General features: G+C 43.5%; 2 protein-coding genes and 1 pseudogene across 3 annotated transcripts; all 3 read left to right on the plus strand.

Moving 5' to 3' along the window:
• The first annotated feature begins 1,078 nt into the window (after nt 1-1,078).
• On the plus strand, nt 1,079-2,751 carry LOC130209423 (zona pellucida sperm-binding protein 3-like). The gene is made up of 9 exons (XM_056439069.1): nt 1,079-1,314; nt 1,396-1,499; nt 1,582-1,670; nt 1,757-1,937; nt 2,012-2,117; nt 2,193-2,278; nt 2,380-2,471; nt 2,541-2,613; nt 2,692-2,751. The coding sequence occupies exons 1-8, from the start codon at nt 1,150-1,152 to the stop codon at nt 2,603-2,605; spliced, it is 888 nt and encodes a 295-aa protein (XP_056295044.1). The 5' UTR covers nt 1,079-1,149; the 3' UTR covers nt 2,606-2,613; nt 2,692-2,751.
• A 3,308-nt stretch (nt 2,752-6,059) lies between these two features.
• Nucleotides 6,060-7,683, plus strand: LOC130210118 (zona pellucida sperm-binding protein 3-like; annotated as a pseudogene).
• Nucleotides 7,684-9,430: 1,747 nt separating this feature from the next.
• tmem129 (transmembrane protein 129, E3 ubiquitin protein ligase) lies at nt 9,431-18,440 on the plus strand. 2 transcript variants are annotated; one of them, XM_056439064.1, is made up of 7 exons: nt 9,431-9,699; nt 10,551-10,609; nt 12,653-12,913; nt 15,581-15,741; nt 15,826-15,985; nt 16,068-16,140; nt 17,479-18,440. In XM_056439064.1, the coding sequence occupies exons 1-7, from the start codon at nt 9,441-9,443 to the stop codon at nt 17,661-17,663; spliced, it is 1,158 nt and encodes a 385-aa protein (XP_056295039.1). In that variant the 5' UTR covers nt 9,431-9,440; the 3' UTR covers nt 17,664-18,440. The 2 variants fall into 2 exon arrangements, with proteins under 2 accessions (XP_056295039.1, XP_056295040.1); XM_056439065.1 differs by having other exon boundaries at nt 12,656-12,913.
• Nucleotides 18,441-19,762: the final 1,322 nt, after the last annotated feature.

Raw genomic sequence — 19,762 nt, forward strand, 5'->3', positions numbered from 1 at the left:
CAGCTGACATCGGGCAAAGGCAGGGCACAAATATAGAGACAGACAACCATCCACGCTCACATTTACACCTTAGGGCAATTTAGAGTCTCCAATTAACCTGAGTTGCATGTCGGAGGAACCTGGAGAACCCGGAAGGAACCCGCGCTGCAACGGGGGAGAACGTGAGACTCCACACAGAAGAGTCGGCCGGGATCGGGAATCAAATTCTATCCCCGATTGCTCTGGGTTGACAGTGCTAGCTTCTAGAACACCATGCAGTCCTGCTTTTGAGGGATATGAAGTACAAAAGCATGCAAGAGAAAAACAGAAATATAATCTACTAAACAAAGTGTTGTAGTATATGTTGTAGAAAGATGTTAAACCAATATGAGAGTGGCTTTAGAAAAGGAAGATCTTTGACGTTGAGAAAGCGTAACATAGGCACAGGTGGAAGGTTATATAACTGGACAATGGACTTTTTTTTATAATCAAAGAGAACATTTAAAGTAGTTTCAGAAATGTGGGAAGGTTCTGACCTCAGAATACAACCGGGTCAAACAGTTTGAGAGGATCCTTTAACTGAAGTGTATATGTCAGTATAGAATTTACAAGAATTTTTAAATGTGAGATATGCAACTGTAAAGAAAATGGTGACATTTTTTGATAGTGTGCAGGAAGTTCAGCGTGGAAAGAGAAAGACTGAAAGGTTGGGTGGTAGCTATATGAAGTCTTTTGACATGTTTTACATTCATGATAATAACAATATTACTCTGTTTAAAATGACACATGTTCTAAAGTCATGATGATGGTGCTGTATGCACCGTCAACATTAATTTGTAGTCCACCCATAAACTTCAGAAGAAGGAGAAGTAGAAGAAGTCTGACGGCCTCTGCACCTGAGGCCGTCGACACACACCAGCTGAAAGAGGTTGTCTTGATGAAAATTGCCCCGGTAACGAGGAATAAAAACACCCCACAGTGTCCAGAGCCAGCATGCATCATGATGGCGTTCTTTTGGCAACGTGCTCTGCTTGTGAGCCTGGCTGCGGCCATGACGGTGTATGCAGGTAATCTTGCAACAAAATGCTGGACACATTTCTGTTATTTTGATCTCACAAAAGCTTGTTTGAGTAGCAACTTGACTTCTTCGTGTCGTGTCCCCTTCCAGACATGAAGCTGGACTGCGGAACCGATTCTGTGACGTTGGTGTGGAGGGAGGGCAGGTCCCGGGCCGATACCTCGCTCTTCCGTCTGGGTAACTGCTTCCCCACCAGCTTCTCGGCCACCGAGGCTGTTTTCAGCGTGGACTTCGACGACTGTAACTTCAGGAGAATTGTGCGTAGAACCTCCACATGTGTACCTGCTAACTGAGTCCACAGTGTTTCTGCAGCTTGGTAACAGTTGTGTCTCTCGTAGGTAACTGGGGATCGCTTGATGTTCACCAACGATCTGACCTACAGTTCCTCTTCTGACTCTGACCCTCAGGCCTTCACTCACCCCGTTGTCTGTGTATATGAGAGGTGGGTGTTTACACTACTTCAGCTTTGAGAGTTTGGTAACATGGCAGCTGCTGTTTTACGCTTGCTTTTTGTTTTGTTGCAGGCCTGAAGACTGGTACCCGCGGCTTCATGCCCCAATTTTCAACACGTACGGTCTCGGAGATCTAGAGTTCCACTTTGGCCTCATGAATGGTGGGTGTAACCAGTGACCTCGCTGAGATGGCAGCTCTCCCAGTGACTCCTGTAACATAATGAATCCTCTCCATTTACTGCTGCAGCTGACTTCTCTGGCCCAGCTGAATCTACTACCTTTCCTCTGGGCTCCTTTATCCCGATCATGGCTAGCGTGGCCCAGGAGGCCCATCAGCCCTTGCTGCTGTTTCTTGAGGAATGCGTAGCGGCTACCACACCGGAGCTGCAGCCTGAAAGCACTTTGTACCCGATAATCGCCAATGAGGGGTAATCCGGTTTCACCGTTGTAGCATTTTGTTGTCCAGAAATCAAACATGACACTTTATTTTTCAACCACACAGATGTCTTGTGGACAGTCTGGTATCGCGCTCTAAATTCGAACGAAGGCAAAAATCCTCTGAAATCCACCTTTCCCTTCAAGCCTTTAGGTTTGGTCTCGGTGAAGAGGTAACGCCAACTTGTGCACATTAATTTTTAGATTTGACGCCAACTGCCTCGTAACCTCACTTCTCCACTCAACAGGTGTTTATTCACTGTAAACTTGTGGCTTGGGATCCCAACCATCAGGACAACAGCAAGAAGGCCTGCCACTATGACCAAGAGCATGGGTACAAATGTTACTGAAAACATTCACAATATATTCTCAGGGTTCAATCTGACTTGTTTGATGGAACCACTGAGAATAATTTTCTGACCCTTATGAACTCAGCTGGGAGCAGTTGGACAACTCTGCCTCCCGCTATCTCTGTGCCTGCTGTGACTCTGACTGCAAGTCCAGGAGGGTCAGGAGTTCAGCATCAGGTATTGGTGACTTCTACTATATCAACTTGTCTGGTTTGACTTGTACTTAAACTTTTTATTTTAAAGCAGGGAAGCGTGGCATGGCACAAAAAGCTGTCCTTGGGCCGCTGACTATCACTGATGTGAATTATTGATTGTCCAGGTAATTTTTTATATTAACTTTACATTGGTCTATATATTGAGCCTTAACAGCTACTTAATCCAGTCTTTTGTTCTCCAGGCCTGGATCTGTCTTGCACACTGGCTCTTCAATCTGAATTGGATTTGTATTGTTTTTAAACTTCTAAAAGTGTAATGCCTCCCCAATGTTATTAAAGATAACTATACTTGAAAGCTCTGCTTATTGATCTTGTGTGATTTTTCTTGGCGAGTGCTTGACATGCACATCTGGTCCTCAACATACACCAGAGCTTTAATACTGGGCTTTATATTCAAGAAGCCTAAATCTCTCATCTATCACATTTGTTTGAAGGTCTGTCATTGGGAACATCCTAATCACTGTCATGGTAAAATATTGATGGCTTAATATGTTGCTCCTTAATACACATAACTAATTTATTTCTAAAACCCCTCTGCATTTTCTTTCTGTCCGTGGGGGTCTTTCAAGGCTAAACACAGTATTTTACAAGGGGTTGACTAGCTTTCTGTACTAGAACTAAATTGTAACATTTAAATGGTTAGTCTTAAAGCAGCCTTATCCTTGTCCATCAGATCCAACCTCTACACTCTCCCTATAATCTGATCTGTCTAATTCTGTCTTTTGCCCCAATCCACAGCACCACAAATGTTTTAAGCTATTGCTACTTAAAATGTAATGTTTCTTAATCTTCGAAAATAGTGTGTTGCAACTGCTGTTTAGTTGGCCTGTTGAGATGACTGGAATTCTCCAATTTTGCTGTTCAAGTTTTAATTCAGCTCACTTGACTTTGGCTAAAAAAACTGCAAATCCCATAATGCACCACCAGCAATCCAGTGCAGGCTGTTAATTACTTTAAATTGGAACACCTGCCAGGAAGAGTTCTCTCTCAATGATCTCTCAGGAAACATTTCAGCAGAGGCAAGGATTCAACTCACGGTATTATCAAAGAAGTCACTGGTACTGGTAACTTTTGTGATGTGCTTGTTTGAATTCATTTGTTGGCTTGAAATTGTTAAGTTATTTACCAAGACATTTCAAGTTGGGCAAGAGTTGAAAAGACCTAGGAACTTGACGCTTATTATTCAAAGTCTCATCACAACTTGTAATTGGCTACTGACACAAACTTCTCGGGTTGAACTGCAATAGACGTTTAATTCTAGATGCTCTGGAATGTTCTTACAAGAGCTGTGTCCGGAGTTGCTTTTCATGTCTGACAGAGTTTGAACATAGGTTATTATATGAATGAGTTTGCAAATATATTGTGCACAATTATTTATTCTAACAAGCAATTCAAATTAACAAAATATTGCAGGGGACAATTGTCTTTTCCAAAACGTTGGTTGTGACTAGTCCCTCTGGACCATATGCAAACCTACACCCTTGCATGTAATGAAAGCAGTGGCAGGCCGTGCATTTTCTACCTAGGCCTTCAATGCCGTCTTAGTACAGCTGAACAACCTAATGTAAGATTAGTTCACCATGTATTTATGTATGTACACGTGTATATATCAGAGAACCTATCTACCATTGTGTGTGTTCTCCTTGGCAACTTCATTCATCACATTTGAAATACTGTCCTCAGCATAGGTAACGGGTGTTCTTGCCCAAGGACACATCGACATGGACTAGCGGAGCCCGGGATCAAACCACCGCTCCTCTGATGGAAGGCCGACCCTGCTCACCACTGAGCCACAGTCACCCCTAACATTCTGTACTAGCCCCTTGATATGCTGCTATAGGCCTAGACTGCTAGGGGACATCTTAGGATACACTGAGCTCCTCTCTCCTCCTCTCACTCTTCTTCTGGACAAATGTACGTCTCTTCAATGCACATTACTAACTCTACTTCTCCTGAGTCATTCTCTGCTTACAGGTTTACATGGATCGTGGTTTTATCTGTACCCTGGTCCTACCTATCCCCTACAGCTATCATCATTATTATTACTTGCATTTTTATTTATATAGCCAATACCATAATTATCATTATTATAATATTACATCCATCCTGCTGCTGGTATTATTTGGCGGAACTTGTTTCATCATGCCTACTCCTCCCAGTATATGAATAATGTATGTCATATGCATTGAATGTGCTGTTGTTTTGTTCATCTGTCCACATGACATCTATTGTACATCTGTCCATATATATATAGGGCAAAAGCCCCCACCACCCCCCTCAAAAGAGGTAAGTGCATTTGAATATCATCGAGAGACTCGCTATCTGTCACAATGGAGGATATTAAAAAAGCTGAAAGTGACTTATGCAAAACGTATTACTCCTAAAAGAAGAGGAGAAAGAGCACAGATGTTATCAGTAATCCTGACTGAAGGTTTCTTCAGCTATTCAGAAAGAGAGTTTTCTCCTCCAGCACCAAGATGCTGTCAATGCCAAAGAACGGCTCATACTGCCAGCCAAGTGTCAAGGTAAAGAAGGATGTGCTCCATGTGGAGGTAATCCTGCTTTTGGGAAGGATCCGCCCATTAAATGTTGTCATTGTGAAGGAGATCACAGTGCAGCTTTTGGGGGATTTCTTTCCATCCCAGCTGGCAGGGCACAAATATAGACAACCATCCACGCTCACATTTACACCTTAGGGCAATTTAGAGTCTCCAATTAACCTGAGCTGCATGTCAGAGGAACCTGGAGAACCCAGAAGGAACCCGCGCTGCAACGGGGAGAACGTGAGACTCCACACAGAAGAGCCGGCCGGGATCGGGAATCAAATTCCATCCCCGATTGCTCTGGGTTGACAGTGCTAGCTTCTAGACCACCATGCAGTCCTGCTTTAGAGGGATGTGAAGTACAAAAGCATGCAAGAGAAAAACAGAAATATAAACTACGAAACAAAGTGTTGTAGTATATGTTGTAGAAAGAAGAAAGATGTTAAACCAATATGAGAGTGGCTTTAGAAAAGGAAGATCTACAGCAGATGATCTCATTAACGTGAGTACCGAAATAGAAAAGACTTCACATGAAGGAAGAGACGGCTTTAGTTTTCTTTGACGTTGAGAAAGCGTAACATAGGCACAGGTGGAAGGTTATATAACTGGACAATAGACTTTTAAATAATCAAATAGAACATTTAAAGTTAAAGTAGTTTCAGAAATCTTATAAGGTTCTGACCTCAGTATACAACCGGGTCAAACAGTTTGAGAGGATCCTTTAACTGAAGTTTATATGTCAGAATAGAATTTACAAGAATTTTTTATTTCTAAGACTGTCGGATTAATGAGAGATATGCAACTGTAAAGAAAATGGTGAAATTTGTTGATAGTGTGCAGGAAGTTCAGCGTGGAAAGAGAAAGACTGAAAGGTTGGGGGGTAGCTATATGAAGTCTTTTGACATGTTTTACATTCATGATAATAACAATATTACTCTGTTTAAAATGACACATGTCCTAAAGTCATGATGATGGTGCTGTATGCACCGTCAACGTTAATTTATAGTCCACCCATAAACTTCAGAAGAAGGAGAAGTAGAAGAAGTCTGACGGCCTCTGCACCTGAGGCCGTCGACACACACCAGCTGAAAGAGGTTGTCTTGATGAAAATTGCCCCGGTAACGAGGAATAAAAACACCCCACAGTGTCCAGAGCCAGCATGCATCATGATGGCGTTCTTTTGGCAACGTGCTCTGCTTGTGAGCCTGGCTGCGGCCATGTCGGTGTATGCAGGTAATCTTGCAACAAAATGCTGGACACATTTCTGTTATTTTGTTCTCACAAAAGGTTGTATGAGTATCAACTTGACTTCTTCGTGTCGTGTCCCCTTCCAGACATGAAGCTGGACTGCGGAACCGATTCTGTGACGTTGGTGTGGAGGGAGGGCAGGTCCCGGGCCGATACCTCGCTCTTCCGTCTGGGTAACTGCTTCCCCACCAGCTTCTCGGCCACCGAGGCTGTTTTCAGCGTGGACTTCGACGACTGTAACTTCAGGAGAATTGTGCGTAGAACCTCCACATGTCTACCTGCTAACTGAGTCCACAGTGTTTCTGCAGCTTGGTAACAGTTGTGTCTCTCGTAGGTAACTGGGGATCGCTTGATGTTCACCAACGATCTGACCTACAGTTCCTCTTCTGACTCTGACCCTCAGGCCTTCACTCACCCCGTTGTCTGTGTATATGAGAGGTGGGTGTTTACACTACTTCAGCTTTGAGAGTTTGGTAACATGGCAGCTGTTGCTTTACTCTTGCTTTTTGTTTTGTTGCAGGCCTGAAGACTGGTACCCGCGGCTTCATGCCCCAATTTTCAACACGTACGGTCTCGGAGATCTAGAGTTCCACTTTGGCCTCATGAATGGTGGGTGTAACCAGTGACCTCGCTGAGATGGCAGCTCTCCCAGTGACTCCTGTAACATAATGAATCCTCTCCATTTACTGCTGCAGCTGACTTCTCTGGCCCAGCTGAATCTACTACCTTTCCTCTGGGCTCCTTTATCCCGATCATGGCTAGCGTGGCCCAGGAGGCCCATCAGCCCTTGCTGCTGTTTCTTGAGGAATGCGTAGCGGCTACCACACCGGAGCTGCAGCCTGAAAGCACTTTGTACCCGATAATCGCCAATGAGGGGTAATCCGGTTTCACCGATGTAGCATTTTGTTGTCCAGAAATCAAACATGACACTTTATTTTTCAACCACACAGATGTCTTGTGGACAGTCTGGTATCGCGCTCTAAATTCGAACGAAGGCAAAAATCCTCTGAGATCCACCTTTCCCTTCAAGCCTTTAGGTTTGGTCTCGGTGAAGAGGTAACGCTAACTTGTGCACATTAATTTTTAGATTTGACGCCAACTGCCTCGTAACCTCACTTCTCCACTCAACAGGTGTTTATTCACTGTAAACTTGTGGCTTGGGATCCCAACCGTCAGGACAACAGCAAGAAGGCCTGCCACTATGACCAAGAGCATGGGTAAAAATGTTACTGAAAACATTCACAATATATTCTCTGGGTTCAATCTGACTTGTTTGATGGAACCACTGAGAATAATTTTCTGACCCTTATGAACTCAGCTGGGAGCAGTTGGACAACTCTGCCTCCCGCTATCTCTGTGCCTGCTGTGACTGACTGCAAGTCCAGGAGGGTCAGGAGTTCAGCATCAGGGAAGCGTGGAATGGCACAAAAAGCTGTCCTTGGGCCGCTGACTGTCACTGATGTGAATTATTGATTGTCCAGGTAATTTTTTATATCAACTTTACATTGGTCTATATATTGAGCCTTAACAGCTACTTAATCCAGTCTTTTGTTCTCCAGGCCTGGATCTGTCTTGCACACTGGCTCTTCAATCTGAATTGGATTTGTACTGTTTTTAAACTTCTAAAAGTGTAATGCCTCCCCAATGTTATTAAAGATAACTATACTTGAAAGCTCTGCTTATTGATCTTGTGTTTTTTTTTTTTTTGGCGAGTGCTTGACATGCACATCTGGTCCTCAACATACACCAGAGCTTTAATCCTGGGCTTTATATTCAAGAAGCCTACATCTCTCATCTATCACAACATTTGATTGAAGGTCTGTCATTGGGAACATCCTAATCACTGTCATGGTAAAATATTGATGGCTGAATATGTTGCTCCTTAATACACATAACTTATTTATTTCTAAAACCCCTCTGCATTTTCTTTCTGTGCGTGGGGGTCTTTCAAGGCTAAACACAGTATTTTACAAGGGGTTGAATAGCCTTCTGTACTAGAACTAAATTGTAACATTTAAATGGTTAGTCTTGATGCAGCCTTATTACCCTGTCCATCAGCTCCAACCTCTACACTCTCGCTATAATCTGATCTGTCTAATTCAGTCTTTTGCCCCAATCCACAGCAGCACAAATGATTTATTGTTTCTTAATCTTAGAAAATGGTGTGTTGCAACTGCTGTTTAGTTGGCCTGTTGAGATGACTGGAATTCTCCAATTTTGCTGTTCAAGTTTTAATTCAGCTCACTTGACTTTGGCTAAAAAAACTGCAAATCCCATAATGCACCACCAGCAATCCAGTGCAGGCTAATTACTTTAAATTGGAACACCTGCCAGGAAGAGTTCTCTCTCAATGATCTCTCAATGAAACATTTCAGCAGAGGCAAGGATTCAACTCAGGGTATTATCAAAGAAGTCACTGGTACTGGTAACTTTTGTGATGTGCTTGTTTGAATTCATTTGTTGGCTTGAAATTGTTCAGTTATTTACCAAGACATTTCAAGTTGGGCAAGAGTTGAAAAGACCTAGGAACTTGACGCCGATTATTCAAAGTCTCATCACAACTTGTTTAATTGGCTACTGACACAAACTTCTCGGGTTGAACTGCAATAGACGTTTAATTCCAGATGCTCTGGAATGTTGGTCTTACAAGAGCTGTGTCCGGAGTTGCTTTTCATGTCTGACAGAGTTTGAACATAGGTTATAATATGAATGAGTTTGCAAATATATTGTGCACAATTATTTATTCTAACAAGCAATTCAAATTAACAAAATATTGCTGGGGACAATTGTCTTTTCCAAAACGTTGGTTGTGACTAGTCCCTCTGGACCATATGCAAACCTACACCCTTGCATGTAATGAAAGAGTAGTTACAAGGGGGTCTATCAATTAAATATATTTTGTGTAGCCCGGAATCCCAAATTATCCTCGGAGGATAACATAAATTAATGTGGTTCGTATGGTATTTATTTATGTGTTATCATCGTATTGTTTGTTTGGCTGACCACACTCCGTAGCAGAAGGTGGCGGTAAAGCACCAATAAGGTGGATACCAACCGGCGTTAGCCAGAAGAAGAAACACACAGAAGAAGACAACAAATAAATCTAAAGTAAGAAGCAGCAGGTGGGAGCACCCAACTGTATGCGGGACGAGGGGCGGGCAGAGGAAGTCGAGAGGAGTGCACCGGGAGCAAGTATGGAGAGCCCCGAGATCTCGTTCACTCTGGCTTATGTCGTCTTCTCTGTCTGCGTCGTGTTTACACCCAACGAGTTCCGCTCGGCCGGTTTCACCGTGCAGAATCTGTTCTCGTCCTGGCTGGGCAGCGAGGACATGGGGTTCATCCAGTACCACGTCCGCAGGACCAGCATGACCGTCCTGGTCCACTCCGCTCTGCCTCTAGGTAAACACTCACGGCCATATCCGGACATAATAGTATTCTGTTACCGACGGGGAGTAAATAGCAATCAATAGTAGTCATACATTACCAACAGTTAATAAATAATTATAATATATATATATATATTGGCGTCAGCTTTATGTGTCGTCAGAGCTCCCGCTCCATTGGACACCATGGGGGCAATCGGACCGCAATGACCGTGGGACGTGGCGTCATGCATTCACATAGCTACACCTCCTGTCCATTGTCACCTAGACAGGATGGTAAATACCCTGATAGGGTGCCACGTCTCTGCTTAGTTTTACATGTGTGAAGAGTATTTTATTCTTGATCAGATTATGTTCATGCCACTTGAGATTCTTGCACATTTCTCTCAAAATCAAAGTCCAAATTTGGTTCAAGTTGCAGGCGAGCACTGCGGACCACTTTATCAGATGTAGATAAATGCCATCAGATTCAGCCCCATTGAGCACAGCTGTTTGAAGAATATACAAAAGGACATGGCGGGTTTCTAATAAGCAAACGAATCTCGTCGATTCCTTTCCTCAGCCTCCTCTCGTCTTTGTTTGAGCTGAGGAGGCGAGGAATAGAAGCGAGGAGACGGGAGGTGAGGCAACAGACGGTTATCAAATGAATACCTCTTTAAAGAGGTGTGACACAGCTGCATTTTAGGATCTGTCAGTTGTTGATGAGAACATATACATTTACTTTTGATTTAATTCTAGCACTGTCTCCTCACAAGCAAGAGGAGCCCGGGTTCTATATTCAGCCCTATGTGGGGTCACGTGCTGATGCTGTTCATACCAGGTGTGTTGTGCTCATGTCTAAGTTGTTGTTGTTGTCCATCCCTCCAGGTTACTACATGGGGATGTGTGTCGCCGCTCCAGAGAAAAACCTGGGATATATTCACCAGGTCAGCGTCCGTCTGGACAATCATTGGTGTTTAGGTTGTACTTTCACATGGAAAGGAATGGCTTCACTCCTGCTAATGTACACATCTTTACATCAAAATAAGTCCCTAATGCACAGTGCATCGACCAACATGTCTGGAACAAAATAAGAAATCAACAGAGCCCTGCTTTCACTGTCATGTGGTGCTCCATTCCTGCTGATGGACAACCCAAGTCTGAAAACAAGAGTCTTCCTCAACTGGATTAGGAGCTGTTTGGTTTTACCCTTTATGATTTTTCTATATCCAGTGAGGCCGTTCTCAGGCTGCTGCTAAATGGAGTTCCAGTGTCAATATTGCAGTTGCTCATGTTCATTTAATTGTGGGAAGTCAAGATTGTGATCCATATTCATATTTGATTAGTTGTCGGATGAACAAAAACAGTTTTGTCAAAGGCAATCGTTCCACTGATGCTGAGGACTTTAGATGAACTCTTAAATTGATGTCATTTTAGAAAGACTTTAAATGAGGGTAGCATAAGAGAACATAAATAACAGCTGTAAAATCTAACAGTTCCAGTATGAGCAACTCCAAGAAAGTACACTGATCTGAATCACACCCGTTTCTGTGACTTGGCATCAAGCCTTTCCAAAAAAACAAAATCATATAGTTCATCCTCTGAAAGAACCCAGTTCCATCTGCCATATTTTCACCAGTTTTTGGTTACAGTTGGGGGAAACAAACTCGGCAAAGCATTAAAGGAACAGTTTGTAACACTTAGGTGTGTGGGCAGATTTTGAATATACTATTCAAAACTATGCTTTAATCTGTGAATAATGACCCCAAACAAAAAATATTAATGTTTTCCTTAGCTTAGAGAAAACTAATTATATCTACATAGCTAGTTACAATTGCCCTCCGAATAAAACCTCAGGGGAAAAGTGCACACGCTACATTTAAGGGAACAGGCGGACCTGATATTGAGCGCTGACAGTCGCTGCTTCCGGACTGCGTAATATGTTTAAAATAATAGATTTTATACAACCAAGGAAAAATAAATTAATAGTAACAATAATGAAATACTCTATTCATAACCTATGTTTACTTTACAGGCCACTGATAACACTTACTACTAGTACAGCACTTTACATGCGCAAAGGAAGTTAAACACAATCAGGTTTCCCATCCACAAGAAAAGACATGCAACAGCAAAGGAGGAATGACTGATACCGTCTGATGTCTGTGTTAATAAACTTAAATCAGAAATCTCAATTATTTTATTCAATATTTCACATGAGAATCCAGTTGGACAATAATTACTTTATAGAGTGACTTCGCTTTTTTTAAACACTACTGTTGCTACTCTCCAAAAAATATTTAGCTATATCAAAATTATAAGTTCTAATTCAGCTCTTGATTTATATGTTTTTAGAATTCTATACTTTTCAGAATAATTATTTAGTCATGAAGAAGAACAACGTTTTGATAAGGGTAGCTCCTAATGTTACTAAAATGCTGAGCGACTCTTCAGGTTGTTTTAATGCTGGTCTAAAAGGTGATTGACAGGGATCTACCAGACGTATATGGCGTCTATACGTCGCGCCTCCTTAGTCCAGATATGGTCATCTCTGTTCATTAGTTGCTTAAAAAAAAAAACATGACGACGACCAAATAACTGACATCGAGGCGACAAAACATGAGTCCACAAACCAACGGGTGACCCATGACTATGTCCACTTATATTCAGTCTGTGGTTGCAACCTGCCACAAACCACTAGATGCCACTAAAGCTTACACACTGTTCCCTTTTAAGGGCAATGCTAAGTATCTTTAAATGATCATTAAGAGGAAATATGATATTCCCTTTGGCCAATATTTAGTTTTGTCATAATATATTATTTCAGTCCAAACAAAAGTTAGGGATGTGTGACTAGATGCTTTGAGAGATTATTTTCAATTTATTCCTCTGCAATGTTCGACTGATTTATGTCCTTGACGTGATGAATCATGGACATCTCCGGTGTTCTTAAATATTGCTCTCAGCTGTGTTGTTATGTTGCGTCTCAGCAGGTGAGTGACACCTGGAGAGCGTTTCTACTCCTGTCTCTCTGCATCCAGTTGACCAGCTGGACGCTGGTCATCTACTGGTCTCGGCATCACTGGCACAACCACCCGATCAGCCGGGCCCTTCAGGCCCACGTCCAGCCTCCTCACGCCGGCTGGGGCTCAGTGGCATCCAGCATCAACACTGAGTTCAGACGCATAGACAAGTTTTCTACGGGGGCACCTGGAGCCCGAGTTTTCGTCACCGACAGCTGGGTGTTGAAGGTGAGTTCAACACTTATATGTAGCCAAACTACGGCCCGCGGGCCATGTGCTGGCCGACACCTGTATTTCTATTTATACGTGGGATTTTACAATTGCACATACAGTTGGCCTGCTGGCTTTATTCAAATGCAATTCTTAATGCAAACACTAGATGTCATTAGCACTACATGTGTAGATTGCCTGATCCCATCAAGGAAGTCAATCTCCTGTGGGAGAAATTGTGTTGACTTGCAGCTGTGACAGGTGAGCAGAAAGGAATGATATTGCTGGTGTTCAGCAAAGGAGAGGCCCTGAGCTGAAGCCTTCTGCACCACAGCTCCCTGCACAGCGATTTGATCTCACCCGATCAATAGCACTAAACCAGCAGGAGTTTCAGCCTTTTTCGCCACATGCAACTCAGAGTACGATCAAAGAGTAGTGATCGAATCATCTTACTGCAGAGTCGTGCGTACGGCACAGAGTGCTTGTTAGTTAGTAGCTTCAATGAAAAAGCACATTGCCCAGGGTTGGATACATTTTGGTCCTTGCAGGCCATGGCATGACAAAAACACATTTTTAATATCAGATATTTGCAAGCCATATGCATGTGTACTGAATAGAGCTTGAATGCATCATATTACAAGTCAATGCAACCTTCGTTAGCGTTAGCTCTGCATGAACAGGACTGGTGCCGTGAGCAGACTGATGGGACACCAATAGTTGCAGCTACCGTACTATTGAAGAGTGTCCTTATCCTGGCCTCTGAGGGGGGGCCTCTCGGAGAGCCTGCGCATGAACTGCAACATCATGCTTTACGCAGTATGGGCCACTAGATTGGGTGAGGTTGACTCCCCACCCCGGATCCAGCCCAACCTAACCGTTTCAAACTCCGGGTCTCCCCTCAAGAGGACTCTGTCCGGCGTGCTGGCTTCTGGAGTGCAGCTGCTGACAACCGAACTAGCTCAGATGAAGTCGCTTCTCCTGACCCTCCAACCTCGTGCGGGGAAGATCGAGACATCAGATCCACCACCCGTGTCTGAGCCAGTCCCAGATGAGGACGTTATCTCAGTGTCAGCCAATCTCTTTACTGAATACAGTAATGAGCGACCCTCCCATGCTTCTGGGCCTGGATCTCGTTCCTCAGCCCATGGGCCTTCCATGGAGGAAGTCGACTACTCCAGGGGGTCTGTCATTTGCAGGGCACTAGCATGCCAGCAGTTGGACATAAGGCAGCTGGAACTGCCTGCTCATGCTTTCTTCTGCCACATTTTCTATCCATCCCTCCGAAGAATATCTGAGGGAGTTGCACGCATGCTGGAGTCGGATGGCCGAACCCTGGCGCCATCTAGGACATGGCAAAATGCAGCCTTAGGCGCATGCCATCGATTGAGCCGACAATTACATGCCTCATAGTTTTTTTTGCCCCCAACGAGACTCTGGGGCCGATTGCCAGGTGCCTTCGAGCCCAATCGGATCACAGACGACTGCTTTCCCGTGCTTCCAACACGGCAAGTCCCTCTCCCATCTCATGCTTCGGCGCTTCTGCCAACAGCCTCAGTGATGCTTCACTGCATGCGTTTGCACTTATGTCGAGGGAACCTGGGCGCCTAATAGCAACCGTGGTTCAGACCCGCTCTGAGGCTGGTGCAGTCACCCTTGTAGGAGGACCCTCCATATTGTCCCGGTCAAAATTAGGGAGCTGTTTGGCTCGGCTGCTCTACAGGCGCGTCAGCGCACTGTACAAGCTGGTCAGACCAGGTCGCAGTTCTCTGGTCTTCGCAGACCCAAGGGTTCCACATCTTACCTTTTTCTCATGCTGAGCACAGCAGACGTCCTTCGTGCCGTCTCCAGAGACTGGTTCACGTCTGTCAACTTGAAGGATGCCTTTTTTCAGACGCCATTGTGCCTCACCACGGAGGTTTTTTTCGTGTCGCTTTCCAAAGCCGTTATTTTCAGGGTGCTTCCATTCGGACTGTCCTACGAGTGTTCAAAATGTGTGTTCCTGCTGCCCTTTCCCCTGCAATCACAGGGCGTGAAGATACTGCCGTACCATGACGATTTTCTGTGCACCTTCTCTCTCTCATGCGGCCCTGTGGGGCCTCGGTGAACATGGAGAAGAGCTTTGTGAGCCATTCTCGGAGCATAACCTTCATCGGTGTAGCTTTGGATGCAGCCACAATGAGGGCTTGTCCTTCGCTCATGCGGGTGGACGGCATCCTCTGCAGACTTTCCATCTTCTGAAGGGGGCAGGCGGTTGTCTTACGTCCTCTTTCTTTGCCTATTGGGCAAATTAACTTTTTGATTGTTTTTTCATAATTGAATGTTCATTCAAATCAAATATCTATTTTCTTTCTTTAATATTCAAATATATTTATTTCGTTTTTAGAATGTTTAACAGCTGTGGTATGTTCCATGACACGTCCATCTCCTTAAAATAAACCAGTCTGGTCCCTTTTATTAGCCACCTGTGACACTACCAGTCATCAAGCTACATTTTAGGTGATGGATTGTGAAGGTAGTGCAAAACAACTTGTAACTTTAAAGAGTGCACGTGTAACGGGGTGTAGTCCAGTAAAACCACACCGAACGTTTTCACACTATCTTTCTGTCATCAGGAAGTTTTCTAAATTTGCAAAAAAATAAAATCTGCATTCGTCCACATGCCTGATCGTCTCCGTCCTTTTGTAGGTGACCACATATTACGTCTACATGGCCTTACAGAACGACTGTCATGTGACAGTGACAGAGTCCAGGCAGCACCAGCTGAGTCCAGACCTGGCCTCCCCAGCACAGATCTTGACCCTGAGAGTGGACAGCATCAACCCTGCTGTCAGACCCTTTGATATCAGGTGTTTGTGCATGCGCCTCTCAGTGTGGTCTTGAGCTACCAGGAAACCGCAGCATATAACATGTGTCTGTCCCTCTGTTTCCAGGCTCATCTCTACAGAGTATGCAGAACTCAGGGATAAGCTCAACGCTCCCATCAGGAACTCTCCCAATGTCGTGATCCACCAAACCATGAGTGAACTCTTCCTGGAAACATTCAGAGCTCAAGTGGACCTCAATCAACAGTACACACTCCCCAGTGGACAGGTACATGACTGTCTGTGTGTGTGTGTGTAAATCCTGAGCACATGGAAAATGATTCATAAGAATATTCCCTCTTCATACACAGGAGGTGGAGTCATGTATAGGCTGCATGCAGGTTCCTGCAAACAGCAAGCTGCTCAGACTCTGCCAGGCAGAAGGTAACTGAGTGTGATTGTGTGTGTGTGTGTGTGTGAGATGATGCGACCATTTATTGATTTGTCTTACTTCTTGCCAGATTGTGTGTGTGTGTGTGTATGCATATACATAGTTATGGTCACAGCTTCTTGCAAGAAGTCTGTAAACTGGCAAAACATCTAAATGTTTTACTTTGTTATTTTAATCTTGAGCGGTTATTTGCATAAAAACACAATATTTAAGTGATTATGAAATAAAAAGGTTGACACATGATTGCATTTTTGAATAATTACAAATTATTATGCATTAGTCGTTTTAATGATTTATTGTAAGCTGCTTCGAGCTCAGGTTAGGAAAAGAACCAAGTCCTAATTCCCTCTCTAATGTCTATTTGATAGAAATAGTAGACACAATTATATTTAAACACATCATGATACATTTATAATGTACCTTTGCTTGTACTCATTTTTACTGATTAGAGCTTCAGTAAATAATGTAACTCGAGCCATTAGCTTCCTTCTCTAGCCAAGCAGGACCGTGCTGCCCACTGGCGGCTGACAGCCAACGCTAACGAGCTCCTGCTGCTGATTTAAAGCATTTGCATTATCCAGGAAAAATAGGATGAGTGATCGGGTAGGATGTACAGCTGAGTGAGTGAGTGAAGCGCGGTGTTGTTCCTATGGAGACAATGAGGTTCTAACTTGATATCACATCGCCGCAGAGACTTGCGTACTCGCAGATACCTGATCCAGTATCGGAGGCATTTCTTATAATGGTATTGTTATCAGAACAACTCTGGTGTGTGATAGTTACCTTCGCATTGAAAATGCGGAAGGTAATGTTTTGATCGCTGTGTATTTGTGTGCGTGCGTGCGTGTTATTCGCATAAGTCAAAAAGAATTTAACCGAATCGCATGAAATTTGGTGGGGTGATTGGTTATTATCCGGGGACCATTTGATTAGATTTTGGGATCGATCGGGTCAAAGGTCAAGGTCATGAAAAAGGTCAAAATCTTCTTGAATCGCATGAAATTTGGTGGGACAATTGGTTATTATCCTGGGACCATTTGATTAGATGTTGGATCGATCGGGTCAAAGGTCAAGGTCATGAAAAGGTCAACATCTTCTTTTTACCATATATCCAATTGGCATGCAACTAATGCCAAAATGTTCATGATTCAATGCCCAATCTTGTGATATGCGAAGGTATGCGCTCTACCGAGTGCCCATTCTAGTTATTAATGGGATTATGTCTGGGGAAAAGTCCTGTTGTGTCCCTGGAGTTGTCTGGCTCTGCTGTTCATGGCTGTTCTGTCCTGTGTGAGTCTGATTCTGACGCTGTGACTCCTGTGTGTTCATAGGAGCCGGTAACGAGTCCGAGTGCCAGCAGTGTTTCTGCAGACCCATGTGGTGTCTGTCCTGTCTGGGTCGATGGTTCGCTAGCCGCCAAGACCAGCAAAGACCTGAGACCTGGTTGTCCAGCAGAGTCCCCTGTCCTACCTGTAGAGCCACATTCTGTATACTGGACATCTGTGCGGTCCGCTGAAGAGACTACACGGATCCAAACTGACTTTTCCCACTCATAAAACATCGTTTTGAACCCCAACATGGTGTACACATGATCAATGTGAGATTTGGAGAGATATATTTTGAGCCCCGATCAAAAAAGAGGGGTTGATATCTGTTACCCTGACCAGGGTATGTTGAGGTTACCACAAAGAGCCTGCTTCAACTGACTCAGTACTCATCATCAGCATGTGTAATCAACTCTCAAGTGATCACACGCGTATTAACAGGAATAGCCAATCAGAACCAAGGATTCAGGTGAAGCTATAGCGTAAGTTCAGTCTGAAGATCATACCCTCGCAAGCCCGCCATTTATTTCTCATACATCTGGGAATCATTTCTCATACATGCTCACTCATTGTTTACTCGCTGTCATCGTTCACCACCGTCAATCATGACACCAGCTGCGCAGATCAGCTGGTCCCTTCCTTCCAATAAGCACAGGGAAACAATGACATGGTTAGCCAATCATCTTGCTGCTGTCTCATTTAAATATGATTATCTCTCTACCTTCAGTTAATTCATGTGGCTGTCGCGCATCTCCCCACCTCCGCCCAGTCTTCATCAGCTTCATCAACTTGTCCTTCTTTCAGCCTCATCAGCGCCACCAGGTCTGGACTCCATGGAGGATTTAAATTGTTGCTGATCGGGGCAGTCTGCCGTTAATTACAAATCTCACTGTCTAGTCCATGCGCCAAAGACTCTGAGACTTTATCAGCACAAATCATGTTAATAAATAAACATGATCCTTTCTTCATCTGACTGGTCTCTCCTGATTGAACGAACATTTGCCTCCATTGTTCATTTCTTCAACAATCCTCATTTGCTCCCAATGATTAACGTTGTCCTGCAGAAGCACAAGTATTGATACTTACCATGAGTGAATATATATATAGGATTTGAATCACCTCATTTGGGTGAAAATGTAAAAAATATATATGAATCTTACATTTTAAATAATATTGTATGCAGTTAAGATCAGATACAGTTGCTGCATTAAGGGCTAAGCCGACAGGTAGCAGCAGCCTAATCCTAATGACAAGCATTCCCATACAAATGGCAACTATTCATGTGTTCTTATAGTCATAACTTGAGTATACACAATAAGTCACAAATGAAAACAGAGTTGAACCCAAATCAATGAAAATTTATTTCAGAATTAGAATCGGAAACATTTATTTGCTACGTGTGTTAGACAGATGAAGAATTTGACTTGGCGACTGGTGTGTACATAAGACAGACAAACAAAACAACAATCAACATTGTGCAAGAATTGAAACATTACATCTTCAATGGTATAAGACTCAGGTTCAGATGATACAACACATTAATTAGAATAGGACGCTCCAGTCATTGATCTTTTCCGTCAAGGCACGGAAATCCTCACGAAATGTCCAAGTTGGAAAATGTCACTGGCGGCAATTCATCCAGGTAAAGAGAAACACATCTTGGAATGTTCTCCCTGCACTCATTCTTGACTTTATGTTGTTGATGTCTTTCTGTCTTTCTGGAAAAGGCACTGCTGTGTCGTCAGGCAAACTTCAAACTAAATTCCTTCCAGTCCAACGTCTTTGCAGCCAAGAGGATGATCCGGTCCTGGCTCAATGTCTTCATTCTGACAGCCAGGAAGTTAAGCAACACATCCGCACAATAACTTTACCGTCAACAGTCCTGTACATCTCAGGTTTTTATTCGAGACCGGTTCATACTCGCGGCAGGGCCTCGTTGTGCAGTATCCGCCATCTTCATTTTGATGACAAGATTGGAACTCTTTGAAATATTGTGTGTAATGTTTTGGTCATAGACATTTTGTTCATTTACATCCGTCTCTACATCCAAATAAACACTTCTACAATGAGATATCTGCCAAATGTATATAGTTGCTTGTTGAGAATGTTCCTCAATCAGATTATATCGAAATAGATGTACCGGTATACATATTATACAAGTTGGAAGTTTTGGGTTCCTCGCCTCTTGATATTTTGAGCATCAAACACTTACTTTTCTGCATTTTGGTGGATGTCTCTGCATCAATATAAACAACTGAAAACACGTAATACAGGTGGCAGGTAACAATAA

Source organism: Pseudoliparis swirei, chromosome 19 (assembly GCF_029220125.1).
Source record: "Pseudoliparis swirei isolate HS2019 ecotype Mariana Trench chromosome 19, NWPU_hadal_v1, whole genome shotgun sequence".
Lineage (NCBI taxonomy): Eukaryota > Metazoa > Chordata > Actinopteri > Perciformes > Liparidae > Pseudoliparis > Pseudoliparis swirei.

What these genes read in the sequence shown, in the direction of transcription:
- LOC130209423 (XM_056439069.1), top strand. Translation starts at nt 1,150, where the DNA reads ATGAAGCTGGACTGCGGAACCGATTCTGTGACGTTGGTGTGGAGGGAG. An exon ending in GTTGTCTGTGTATATGAGAG is followed by an intron (nt 1,500 to 1,581) that starts GTGGGTGTTTAC and finishes GTTTTGTTGCAG; the next exon opens with GCCTGAAGACTGGTACCCGC. An exon ending in CCACTTTGGCCTCATGAATG is followed by an intron (nt 1,671 to 1,756) that starts GTGGGTGTAACC and finishes TTACTGCTGCAG; the next exon opens with CTGACTTCTCTGGCCCAGCT.
- tmem129 (XM_056439064.1), top strand. Translation starts at nt 9,441, where the DNA reads ATGCGGGACGAGGGGCGGGCAGAGGAAGTCGAGAGGAGTGCACCGGGA. An exon ending in CCACTCCGCTCTGCCTCTAG is followed by an intron (nt 9,700 to 10,550) that starts GTAAACACTCAC and finishes CCATCCCTCCAG; the next exon opens with GTTACTACATGGGGATGTGT. An exon ending in GTCAGACCCTTTGATATCAG is followed by an intron (nt 15,742 to 15,825) that starts GTGTTTGTGCAT and finishes CTCTGTTTCCAG; the next exon opens with GCTCATCTCTACAGAGTATG.